This window comes from Vigna radiata, chromosome 7, assembly GCF_000741045.1.
Source record: "Vigna radiata var. radiata cultivar VC1973A chromosome 7, Vradiata_ver6, whole genome shotgun sequence".
Lineage (NCBI taxonomy): Eukaryota > Viridiplantae > Streptophyta > Magnoliopsida > Fabales > Fabaceae > Vigna > Vigna radiata.
Genome location: NC_028357.1, coordinates 49,245,557 through 49,258,736, shown reverse-complemented (window position 1 = coordinate 49,258,736; position 13,180 = coordinate 49,245,557). Strand labels below are relative to the sequence as shown.

The 13,180-nt window shown below is 31.5% G+C and overlaps 2 protein-coding genes across 2 annotated transcripts; both read right to left on the bottom strand.

The window, feature by feature from the left end:
* Positions 1–1,665: 1,665 nt before the first annotated feature.
* LOC106766831 (scopoletin glucosyltransferase) lies at positions 1,666–3,359 on the bottom strand. The gene has a single exon (XM_014651593.2). It carries the CDS (start codon positions 3,260–3,262, stop codon positions 1,850–1,852), a length of 1,413 nt encoding a protein of 470 aa, XP_014507079.1. The 5' UTR covers positions 3,263–3,359; the 3' UTR covers positions 1,666–1,849.
* Positions 3,360–6,088: 2,729 nt separating this feature from the next.
* LOC106767637 (UDP-glucose flavonoid 3-O-glucosyltransferase 7-like) lies at positions 6,089–7,980 on the bottom strand. Its single transcript, XM_014652566.2, has one exon. It carries the CDS (start codon positions 7,863–7,865, stop codon positions 6,216–6,218), a length of 1,650 nt encoding a protein of 549 aa, XP_014508052.2. The 5' UTR covers positions 7,866–7,980; the 3' UTR covers positions 6,089–6,215.
* Between the last annotated feature and the right edge of the window lie 5,200 nt (positions 7,981–13,180).

Sequence of the window (13,180 nt, the reverse complement as noted above, 5' to 3'; positions counted from 1 at the left end):
CCGGCTCACCACGGGTTCAACCCGCATGAGCCGGGTCTAAATGAGCCGGGTTGAAATCTGACCCGCATATAAGTGGGTTGTATTTTTCAAACCCAACCCGGTCCGAACCCGTGACGGGCCGGGTTGGCTCACGGGTTGTGACTCATTTTGACGGCTCTACTAATTTTGTTAGCCTATGACTTCGAACCAGTGTTCATGGTAAGAGAACTGCATAAGTATATCAAACAACACTTTCTCTCTTACTTCAAAACTAAATCTGCGGGCTCCATTACTTCTACCATGGACATGAGTTAAAACACCAGAGTTAACTACGTTTTAGTCATATAATTATGTATTTTTTTTTAACAATAAAACCTCTCAACTCATATCATGCTATTATATCTTAAAGAAATTCTTAATTAACTTTACATAATAACATAATACTTGGTAAGAAGAATACTAAATACAATGTAATGTGATGAGTTAGATTATATTTAGTATTCTTTCAAAAATAATTTATATAAGTTGAGTATTAAAAAATAATTTATCTAAACTTATGATTTAACAATAATTTTCTTTTTTTGAAGTTTTTCTTACCCAAATTTCTCAGAGTAACTTGGGAGTGGAATATAAGACTCTTACAAATTAAATTATGAAAAATGTTTTTAATGAATTTTTTTAACAAATTTTTTACAACATTTATAGGGTGACCTGTAATTAGATTGATAAATATAAATGGACCAATAAATTAATGACATGTAATTTATTGTTAAAAAATTGTTATAAAAGGTTAACCTATAAGAGTCTTTTAATTGTTGTTTTTTTAGACAAATTCTAAAGAGAAAAGTGAGAAATTTAGTATAAAAGTTAGTAAAAGAGTATAAATTGAATCTTATAATTGAGTCTTAATCAAATATTGAACATTGATTCAATATTTTTTGTATTGAAGTAATGTATTTATAACCTTCTTAAACCTAAAACAAACCTCATTATGAATTATAATCATATGTCTCACAAACATAATCTTATTGTTAATTATAATCATATGCCTCACAAACATAATGTTACAAATTTAATCTAATAGAGTATAAATTAAATTTTAATTTTAATATTTTTAAAAGTAATAAATATGTGAATACAAATAATATTATATTCGCATTTCACTGATTTATAAATAAATATTAAATTATTCATTATCTATTTCTCCTATAATATATATTATACACTCACTATCTCATAAATTGTGTATATGATATTTTTATTACCCTTACAAATAAAGATATCATACTAGAAAAAATAGTTAAATATGTTTTTAGTCCCTATACTTTAGGTGATTTTGATTTTAGTTTCTCTTTTAAACTAAGGTACAATGCAAATGATATAATGAAACGTGTTTAAAACAGCAAATAAAGTTAAAAAAATTTGATAAAAAAAACTAAAACTAAAGTTTTCTGAAGGAATAAATTGTACCTTAGTTTTGAAAGATGAACTAAAATCAAAATCATTCCCAAAATATAGGAACTAAAAATATATTTAACCCTAGAAAAAATATTCTAAATTTGGTATTTTGACACCATAATTTTTTTTACTACCATTTAATACTATTACTCGTTATTATACATTTATTCTCTTTTTAAAATTACAAAAGTTAAATTTGATAAGACTATTTTACCTCGATAGAAATTGTCAACATAATAGTGAAATGTTATCAAATAAGTTTTTTCTTACAAAGATGGGATATACCCCATTTGTGGTTGAAAATACGTGTTGAATTCATGAGTAAAATATACTGATTTTTCCTTTTTTTTTTTTGTCTGAGGCAATTATTGAAGAACAAGAAAGCTAAAGAAAAGTGGATGGGAAAAAATGGCTATTTAGCTGAGAGAAGCTTAGCATCCCTGAGCCGCGTAAGATCATGAATGAGGGCTGTTAAATTGTTGTGAGATGAACCTCCTTCTCCAACAGCTTCTCGCGCCTTTTCCCCAAACTCTTGTGAACGCCGTCTCACTTCTTGCGCTTCATCACCACCGTCCATTATTCGCCTCACACCTCTCTCAATGCTCTCTCTGCACACCAACATCTGTCTCTCACCAAACCCTATGCCGTTCCACTCTGCGGCGCCCACCTCCACCCCAATTCCCCGCACCTCGCTTATCAGCTTCTCGTTGTAGAACTGTTCTCCGTGCACCGGCCACGTAATCATGGGGACGCCACCACTCACAGCCTCCACGGTGGAATTCCACCCGCAATGGCTCAAGAATGCTCCAACGGCACGGTGGTTCAGGATAACCAACTGTGGAGCCCACCCCCTGATAACCATCCCCTTCTCTGCATTCCTTTCTTCAAACCCCTCGGGCATCCACTTCACCTTCTCTTCCTCACTCTCCTCCTTCCCCTTCTTCTCCGGCACCACCCATATGAACCCATGACCCGACGCTTCAATCCCGCATGCAATCTCATAAAGTTGTTTATCCGGGAAATGACAAACGCTCCCAAAGCATATGTACACCACCGAGTTTTCCGCCTTAGAGTCAAGCCAACTCACGCACTCATGCATACTCACCACGCTCTTCATGCCCCTCTCTGCTTTCTCTTCAGGGGTTCTGGGTATGAGAGAGGCCGGCCCAAGATGCCAAGCCTTGTGCCCCGTCGTTTTCTCGTAGTAGCGGATGTATTCTTCTCCGTCGAGCTCCGCGAAGTTGTTTACGATTAGGCCGTAGCTTCTGAGCTCCATCTCCAGGTACTTATCAAGGAATTCGGCCAACTCCTTCGGTGGGGATGCGTTGAGGGTTATGGGGTGAGGGAGGGTCGGACTGAGAACAGAATTGGAGGAGTGTAGGGCGCAGACGGTGAAGAGGGAGAATCCGTTGAAGACAAGTCTAGGGATGTTAAGGTTTTTGGCCAAGTCATGAACCCAGGGAAATAGAAAGTCGGCGACGATGCAATCAGGTGGATTCTCCTCCACGAAGTTCTGGATGGGGGTTTGGAGCATGTTGGTGGCGTTAAAGATTTTAACGAGTTGGTCAGCGTCGGTGACGGAGGAGATGTTTTCGATGCCGTCGGGGAGACCGACTTCTTGGGAGGGAAATTGAACGGTGTGGAAGCGCAGGAAGGGGTGGGAGGGGATGGATTTTCGGAGAGTTAAGGCGTTGGAAGGGGTGCTGATGATGGTGACATGGTGGCCACGAGAGACGAAGAGGGTGCCTATGTCGCACAGAGGGATCATGTGACCTGCTGCTAGGGAATGAATGAAGTAGAGTTTGAGTGGCCTAATTTCCTCCATAGCCTTGCGCTGTCTCAATTGCGTGTCTTCCTCCTATATCACTACCATTTTATATTATCACAATCAAGGTTATCAAATTGAATTTTTTTTACGTAAATTCTTGAAAGTTATAAACTTAAATAGTAAACTCAGAGTATATTTCGATAAAAAAATTATATAAATATTTTAACTCAAATAAATCTATAAAATTATATAATTTTAAGTAAATAAAAGTTACAGATGTATTATTCATAAAAATAAATATAATAAAACATAAATATTTGAATTATTGTCATTAGTTACAATACATTTCATTAAATATATATTATCATAAAGAGATAGAAGGCACGAGAGATAATGACAATCAGGTCCTGAAATCTTAAATCCCAAATGACCTCGTTTTTCTTAATTTTTTCTCCTTTCAAGTTCACAGAATCGTTCCAAACTCGCAATTCTACACAATCTTACCGATTTCACAATTGATTCTACCGAGTTTACACAAAAAACAAGATTACTTCCAAGTTAATTCGAAAATCATGTCTGAAAACATAAACTCGTAAGAGTTTACAAGTTAACTCGAGAATTTGATAACCATACTCACAATCATCACTAAAGAATTGCAATGATCGACCTTCCCGGGTGTTTCAGTGGATATTTTGTGGGACCGAGAAACTAACCTGGCGGACGCGGCTTTATCACTTTCTAATGCTTGGATTGACCGGATCATTCACTTTTCTTAGATCTTGATTGTTCGCTCTCCTTCATCCTTGACCATTCGGTGATCTTCAAGCTTTGACCGAGGGGGGATGTACTTGCAATGACACTTTGACGCTTAAGTTAGGAGCGGTTTGATGAACCTCAACTCATAATTGAATATGTAGTGAATGATTATCACTCTTTAAATATTTGAAAAGATGAGTTGTGGAGTGTGAGTAAAGCATAAGTAAAATATACCTGGCTTGTGACTCTGGTTCTCTGTTTATAATATGTTTCATGAACTTTAAACTGATATAAACCCAAAATAAACAAAATAAAATATAAACAAAGTTATTTGAAAATCTGATTAGTTGTTAAATATTTTTAATTAGATATTTTTAAGATATTTTTTATTATTCTTTAATAATTGGAGTTTTCGTAGTTCATCCAGTGCTTCAATTTTAATGATGATACTTGATTTTGGTAAGATTGTAAAAAAAAAGGTGGAGCTAGCATCGATATGCTTCCTTTCATCACGAGACACTGAATTTAGAAAGTTTTGTAGTTGAATGTATATTACAATATTTCAACTTGGATTTTACCAAGCTCTTCTAAACCTCTTCACATCCAAACTCCTTCGCATACATATATTCAAAAATTGTCATTGTCGGTAACAGGATAAGTCCTGTCGAGAAAGCGAATTTTTAAAACATTACTTTTTCAGACATGTTGAATTTGAAGTAAGCAACTCTTGTTTGTTTTTGACAACTAATGTGATTTTGTTTTATCTCCATGGCCCATCCCATAATTTTCCACTACATGACCGTGGAAAAATGTGGATAATATCCATCATTAAGAAGTTGCCACGTGGTTTACCGAATAGCAGTCTGCCGGCAGCATTATTAATTCAAAAAATGAGATTTATTTGTATTTGGTATGAATAATAAAATTTCTAAATTTATAATATCGTGTTTGATTAATTTTATAAATAAGAAACTTTTCCTGTCATTTTTGCAAAACCATTTATTTTTAGTTTATAATTAGTTAATTCGTAGGTCAATCTAATTTTAGTCATAATGATCCACTCACTATTTCTATTTAGTCAACGACACACATCTATAAGTTGTCATCCTTCAACTTAATATGACACTTTTGAAAACAAAACTATCAGCAGAATAAACAATTATCTTGTCTCTACCATGTAGGTCTAATTTTAACTGGTTGTTTTAAACACATTAATTATTAGAAAAAAATTATTTAGGTTTATGTCATTTAATTTTGTTCTCGATTATACCTTTTTGCAAAAGGGAGAAAATAACAATGTGTCATTTATGAAAATAATAAATGAGTTAGATAAGAAAAATATATTAAAAGTTACAAACAATTTAATATAAAAAATATTAAGTGTTTTTCATTATAAATTTATTCCATAAATTAAAGCGAGCCTCGAGGGACACCGTCATTTACTACTTTGTGAAATTAATAAAACTGAAATAACCCTCTCATATTTATTTAAATTCCATTTGAATTCTTAAAATTGACTCAATTTTTAATTAATCCAGATGTCTAATCTAAAACTCAAGTGAAAACAATAACACGTGTTTAGAGACTAAAGAATTATTTTTATAGATTTAAATTAAACTCGAAATAATTTAAAGATTGAGTTGCTCTTATTATTGTAAATATTAATAATATATGATAGAAAAATATATATAATTTAAATGATAAATTGATTATTTACTTTATTGAAGACTAAAAACATCACCTTACCAAATTTCTTGGCTAGACATATCAACATAATGTAGGATGACAAATTATTTTATGAATCTATGATTGAAATTTATGTTTATTTTAATTTAAGCATTTTATTTTCAAACGAAGTTTAGTATTGCATGTATTTTTTTATTTCTTTTACTAATTTCTTTTTAAATGAAATGAGTTGTGAATTTGATCTCTTGTTACTTAAGAATGTCGTGTGAAACCTTTGTTTATTGAGGGGTTTATTCTTAATTATTTTAATCATACACATAAATATAAACATGTTATAATTCTAATTGTAATTGACTCGTTAAGAACTTTAATAACTTACATTGTATTATTTTTGTTTTTTCTTTCGTAATTGTACTAAAAAGAAAAATTGGCAACAGTAAATTTGTTTGAATGTCATTGCAAGTAAATAGTAATAATTAAGTATAACAAAGAATTGTAAAGTTGTTTGGAATACAATGCATAATACTTCTTGATGAAGAGTTTTATAGGAACATCATATTGAACGAAGTCACTCTGGCTTGGAGTTTCTCAGTCGTTTGAGATAATCAATCAAGGCCGTTAAATTGTTGTAAGATGAGCCACCCTCTTGAACAGCTTGTCTGGCAGTTTCCCCGAACTCTTTTGCTCGCCGTCGGATTAGCAAGGATTCATCAGCGCCGTCCATAATCCTCCTCATAGCCTTCTCTATGCAAGCTCTGTCCACAAGCTTTTCACTCTCGAAGAATGCAGAGAGGTTCCACTCCTCTACGCCCACCTCCACCCCAATCCCCCGCACCCGCGTTATTAACTTCTCGTTGTAGAACTGGTCACTGTGAACGGGCCACGTAATCATGGGAACCCCAGCAGCTACGCTCTCTACGGTGGAGTTCCACCCGCAGTGAGTCAGGAACGCGCCAACAGCGGGGTGGCTCAGGATAGTCATCTGTGGGGCCCACCCTCTGATAATCATCACCTTCTCTCCGCTCCTCTCTGCAAACCCCTTCGGTAGCCACTTCTCTTTCTCTTCTTCGTTCTCCTCTTCCTTTTCTTTCTTCTCTGGAACCACCCATATGAATCCATAACCCGATGCTTCGATAGCGCATGCAATCTCGTAAAGCTGTTTATCTGGGAAATAGCAGAGGGAACCAAAACTTATGTACACCACCGAATTCACTTGTTTCTTGTCAAGCCAACTCACACACTCCTGCATACTCACCACGCTCTTTGACCCTCTCTCTGATTTCTCCAGAGCAGTTCTGCGAGCAAGACACGCTGGCCCGAGGTGCCAGGCCTTGTGCCCGGTAGTTCTCTCGTAGTGGCGGAGGTACTCCTCCCCATCAAGCTCGACGAAGTTGTTGATGATGAAACCGTCACTTTTGAGCGCCATCTCGAGCAGGGGTTCCAAGAATTCCCGCGAGTCCTTAGGCGGAGATGAGCTCAAGGTGATGTGGTGAGGAAAATCGGGAATGGCAAAGGGACCGGTGGCATGGATGCTGAGCGTTTTGACGGACTCCATGGCGCAAATGGAAAAGAGAGAGAATCCATTGAAAACGAGCCTGGGGATGCGAAGCTTGTTTGCCAAGTCATGGATCCAGGGGTATAGAAAATCGGCGACGATGCAATCCGGTGGGTCCTGCTCGATGAAACTCTCGATGGGTTGGCGGAGCAGCATGGTGGCCGCGTAGATTTTATAGGAATTGTCGATGTCAGTGACCGCGGTCAAGTTTTCGACTCCATCAGGTAGGCCTACTTGTTGGGAAGGGAATTGGAAAGTGTGGAGACGGAAGTTATGGGATTGTTTAAGGTGTTGGGCGTTGGAAGGGGTGGTGATGATGGTGACGTGGTGGCCACGTGAGGCGAAGAATTGGGCTATGTCGCAGAGAGGGATGATGTGACCCGCTGCGAGGTAGGGAATGAAGTAAAGTTTGAGTGAGCGGTCTTTTACGTCCATTCTGCCTGAACTCAACTCAACACAACACTCTTTGGCACCCACCTTACAGTTTAAATTACTTATACGCTGGCTAGTTTGAACGAGGCAAAAGCCGTTTTGTTGACGAAGCTTCGCTGCCGTCTGTGAATCTAACCCTAAACAGGACATGACAAAACATGCAAGTTGGCCAATGCCAATTTTGCTACGGAAGCAATGGAAACGGTTGCCGTTTGAAATTATCACAACCATCTTATCCTCACACCTTGTGAATTATGTAACTATTATGCAATTTAGTCACTTATATCGCTTATCTTTTTTAATTATTTTGTGTATTTCCTGGAGTAAAGTGGAGAATGGAAAGATGTTTACGAGGGAACCACGTGGATTCAAGAAATCATACACAGGTCATCATGTTGTATTCATGTGCAGACTTTGATAGCAACAACGCCAAACCGACTCTGACGAGGGACAACTATAAACAAATTATTAGAAAGTGGTTTTGTGGCCCGACTGGTAGAATAGAAATGTGAAAAAAACAAAAAATATTTTAAAAGTAATTTTTAAATTTAATTTATAAAATTGGTTTGAATTACTTAAAAATTTGATTTGAATTAATACATTTCATTTATATTTTATAATTTAGTTTTATTTTTATTTCATGTATGACTTTTACAGGTGTTAAAAAGATTTTAAAGATTTTCAAAATGCCTAAAATCTTAATCGATTTAAAAAAATGGATTGATTCTTACTAAAAATAAAATTGCAGAAAGAAAATAAAAGAGATGCAAGCTTCTCACCCCTGACCACAAAGGAAGCTGCTTCTCACTCTATCATTGCATTCCTTTTTATTTTACATGGTGCATAAAATATTATTTTATTATAATTAAATTTTATTAGAACATGTTTAATTAAATTTTAGTTTTTAAATCTCAAAATAAGTCAATTCTACTTAATGTTATCAACTATATCAACTAAAACGTATTTAAATGCAACCTAACTCTGTCACATAGTTTAAATTTGCAAAAGTTGGTAAATATAATCTTAATTTTGTTTACTCAAATTAATGTAAGTATGTAATTAAATTAATTTTACATGAATAAAAATTTAATTCAGCTAACAAATAATAGAAGGATCTATTTAATATGTTTGTGCATAAATAAAAACCCCAAAATAATTATTTTTTTTAACTGTGATTAAGAAGATTACTTTACTTATAATTATATTTTAATAGGCACTTTATTTTATAATATTTTTTATTAAAATTCGAGTTTTTAATGAAATATGTGTATTGTGCTTGAAAATGTTATGATAAATATATTGTGGTATGATGAAGATTAATACGAAGAATTATTCATTTCAATATTATTACGTAAAAAGTACCCAAAGTAAATTATAATTGTTTTTAAGAATGGACATGCACTGTTAGGTTCAATAGTTCAATATTTATAATTGTTGTTAGTTTGATTTTATAAGTTTAAGTTTGTTTAAAAAGTAACAGTCGATATAATTAATAAAAATATGACAAATAAAATAAATATAAATTATTTATAAATATTTGTTAGAAGTAATTACATACATGTTTGAAACATGACCTTATGTAGTTCTTGGTAATTCATATTTATTATATTTATTTTATGTATATGTACTTAAAAGATTTAAAAAGAATATTTATATTTGAAAATTTTGTAATCTATTTGTTTTGTTGTGTTATGAAATTTATATATATTCTCAATTATAGAACATTTAATTTTTAATCTTTTAATTATAATTGAGTTTAAATTTAGCATGTTTGATTGGATTTTGTCTAATTGGAATTAACTGGATCTAAAATTATTTATCAAAATTAAACTTTAGACTATTGGCAGATGCTACACATTTTAGGTAAACGACATTTATTAGATTGTCTAGACAAATAATCTAAGTAATCGGTTTAGTGTATTCACTTTACATAATTTTATTTTGGACAGTCCAACATAATTTTATGCACCAAAACATGTTATTTTGGATAGTCCAACACAATTTTTACAACATAATTGGTTACTTTGGATCAAATTATTCAAAGTCAAAGATTGTCTCTTTGATAAATAGATTCAATTTACCAAAGACTACTATAAACATGAATATATTAGAATTCAACTATTATCATTCACTACTAAATCACTCGTCACAGCACATTCTATTTTATATTTTTGTAATTTTTTTATTATCTTTCACATGAAAGACTATATTTTTATGGATTGATTCTCTTATTAATTCATGTATGAAGTTATGTGTATTTAAAGAATTATTTTTTAATTTATGCAAAACAAAGTTTGATATAATTTTTTTTTTATTTATGCATTTATAATTGTTTTAGAATGCTTATTTATAATTCAATTTTAATTAATAGATTTTGTTAGTTTACTTAATTTTAATAATATTTTGCTTCCTTAATTGAAGAGGCAAAAGAATAAATTTCATATGTATACACATAGAATATATGAGGAACTTAATTAATTAATCGAAAAATACTTAATTATTTCATATTTAACTGGAAATTAAATAAATGATAATCATATAATAGTTAATAAACAATTCAATTATGAATGGTATAGAGTGTCAACTTATCTCCTCATAGTTGTTATATTTTTACATTGTACATAACAAACTCCCTCTTTAATGTTATTTCAATATATTAAGATTTCTTATAAATACTTATAAGTTTTAGACATTCTCAATAAATTCGTTGAATGACGATTTTGGTTAACTAGTCCTATTTAAACTAACATTTATATTAGAATTGAATAATATTTGATTTTATATTGGATAATATAATCAAAATTAGACTAATTATTTCAAGAATAGAGAAATTCTACGTTAAATTTTATATCAGACAACATAATCAAGGATTAAACTAATTATTTCAGGGATAGACGAGTACTACGTTAGATGTTTAACATAATTTTCCAAGTAAAATGAAACCTATGTTAAACTTTGTTGTAAGAGACTGTTGCAACTTATTGAATCATGTAGATAGAGCAAACAAATTAGAATGGTCATGGTGGTATAGCCTAATGTAAAAAATAATCAAGAAGTTCAACTTCGAAATGGTATTGTTAGTAATAAAAAAAAAAAAAAAAAAAATCCAAAGCTTTTGCAACAGAGCATATATATTGAAGAAGAAAGACTAATCATAAGCTTTAGCAACAGAGCATAAAATGTATATTCCATGCATGCAAAAACAAATTTACATAACTTTTGCTTTTCAATTATTTTCCGCGAAGTAGACCCCACACAGAAAAATTAGAAAAATAAGCCAAAGACGGAAAATGTCAATAAAACCCACGTCAATGCTTATTACCAGTCCAATTCAATTTGTTGATGTTCATATTACAATGTAAATATTATTATTTAATATATCTTACACATTTTACATAATTAATTAAAATAATTATAATTAAATTTATTTACTCAATCAACACTTTTTTAATTTATAGAAATTTATTATAATAAATTATGTTAATCTTAAAAAAATATAAATATATAATTTTTTTTTATTTCTACGGATTTAATATTTATAAATTTTTATAATATCAAATCATCACAATTTATAAATAAAGGAATAACGTTATTTACACGAATATCTTATGATAAATTATTAATTTTACTTCAGTAATTTAATTAAGAAAAAAAGGATTTTGAGACCAGCGTTTATAAATTCAACTATTTAACATCAGCGATCGATAATAAAATATTAAATTTATACAATAAATTAAAATTAAGACTGAGTTATTGGAAAACAAAAATAGTATAAATAATTGTTAAGAGTAAATACGAGTTTAAGGGTCGTTAAAGTATACCTTCCCCTTAATTAAATAATTTAATATTTTATTATTGTTTAGGATCGTAAAAAGAAAAACAAAAATAGCTTTTCCCCTTTTTGAATTACGTAAGATAAGAGTGCCCCTACACCTCCTTTTATTTTTGTATTTCCAAGTGTAGCCTTGATAGAAATATTTTTATTTTTAAAGTAAAGCTGCATTCAATAATAAAAAATGAAGCAAGCCTTCCTCTTCCATGCGTTGCGCATGTCGCAAATTCTAGATTTGGAAACACTACATTTCTTTGGGGTTGATATGCGAGTTGGGAATGCTTGGTCTGCGGGTTTGGATGCTTATCTGGGGTTGGGGGTGTTGGATTTGGGGTTAAGATACTTGATCTGGGATTGGGGGTGTTGAAACTGAGATTCGGAGAGGAGATGTGAACCGCACTTGAAACTGAGGGTAATATACAAACCGCACCTGGATCTGCGCATAAGCCTCGGCACACTTCGATGTGTGGTTGCAAAGTACCGCAATTGGGAAGTGCGGCTGGTTGCTTGCCAAACTGGAACTGTGCTGAAGAGGTATGGGAAAAAGTGCTGAAGTGTCTTATTGTAATATATTATACTAAAAAGAATTGAACCATCTTTACTATAACTTAAATGGAAAAAGTCTCTTTAAAAACTTTTTTTTGATTGACAATGCATCTATGATTGGTCCGTTTCAAATATTTTTTTAAAGATAAATTCAAACATACCAATAAAATGATGACACATATCCTGTTGTCAAAAAGTTGTTAAAAAAGAGTTGTGAAAGTATCATTGTCCAACTTAAATATAGTGTTTTATGGTTCAGTTTTTAAAAACTAAACTTAATAAATTCTCGGTTCAATTAACTGTATTGTCTTAAAAAGTCACTTTGTCCTAAAATAACTATAGTTTTTTTTTAATATTTTTTCTCTCATGTAATTATTTACAAGTAAATTTATTATAAAAAAATGGTCTACTTTGTTACAAAAGTGAAAAACTTTGAGTTAATTTATCTTTAAATTTAATTTGTTATATGTTAATTCAAATAAATTAAATTTAATTATTTGATTGTTAACATTCTCTTTTTACGCATTCAGTATTAGATGAAATTCATATAAATTGTAGTAAATATATTAATTTTATTTTTCATTTTATTCATTTACCTTTTAAACTAGTAGGGCCGCATTAGCTTTATCAAAAAAATATTTATGGAAGAAAAATAAAAAAAAGTTTCCTTTTTCTATAAACTACATGTAATTTATATCTTAAAAATTAATGAGACGAGGTTTTACAAACAAATTTATACATAAACTAATTAATTTATATACTTACGTGGTTTTTTCTTTCTTTCTAATAAGAGTATTTTTCCTCTAAAAAAGTAAAAATATTATAGTAGTTAAAATTAATGCAATTTACAATTCAGATAGTAGTTTAGTTCAGTTTACATTGTAGTTTAGTACAATTTACAATCCAATTAGTAGTTCAGTTCAGTTTTCATTGTAGTTTAGTACAATTTTACAATTTAGTTAGTAGTTCAGTTCAGTTTATATTGTAGTTTAGTACAATTTACATTTCAGTTAGTAGTTCAGTTCAATTTATATTGTATTTTAGTACAATTTAGTACAGTATAGTTTGATAAAACAAAAAATAGTTCAGTTTGTCTGAATTGTTTTACAGTTCAGTTCAGTTTAATCAAATCAGTTTTTAGTTTAGTATAATTTTTAGCAGTACATGT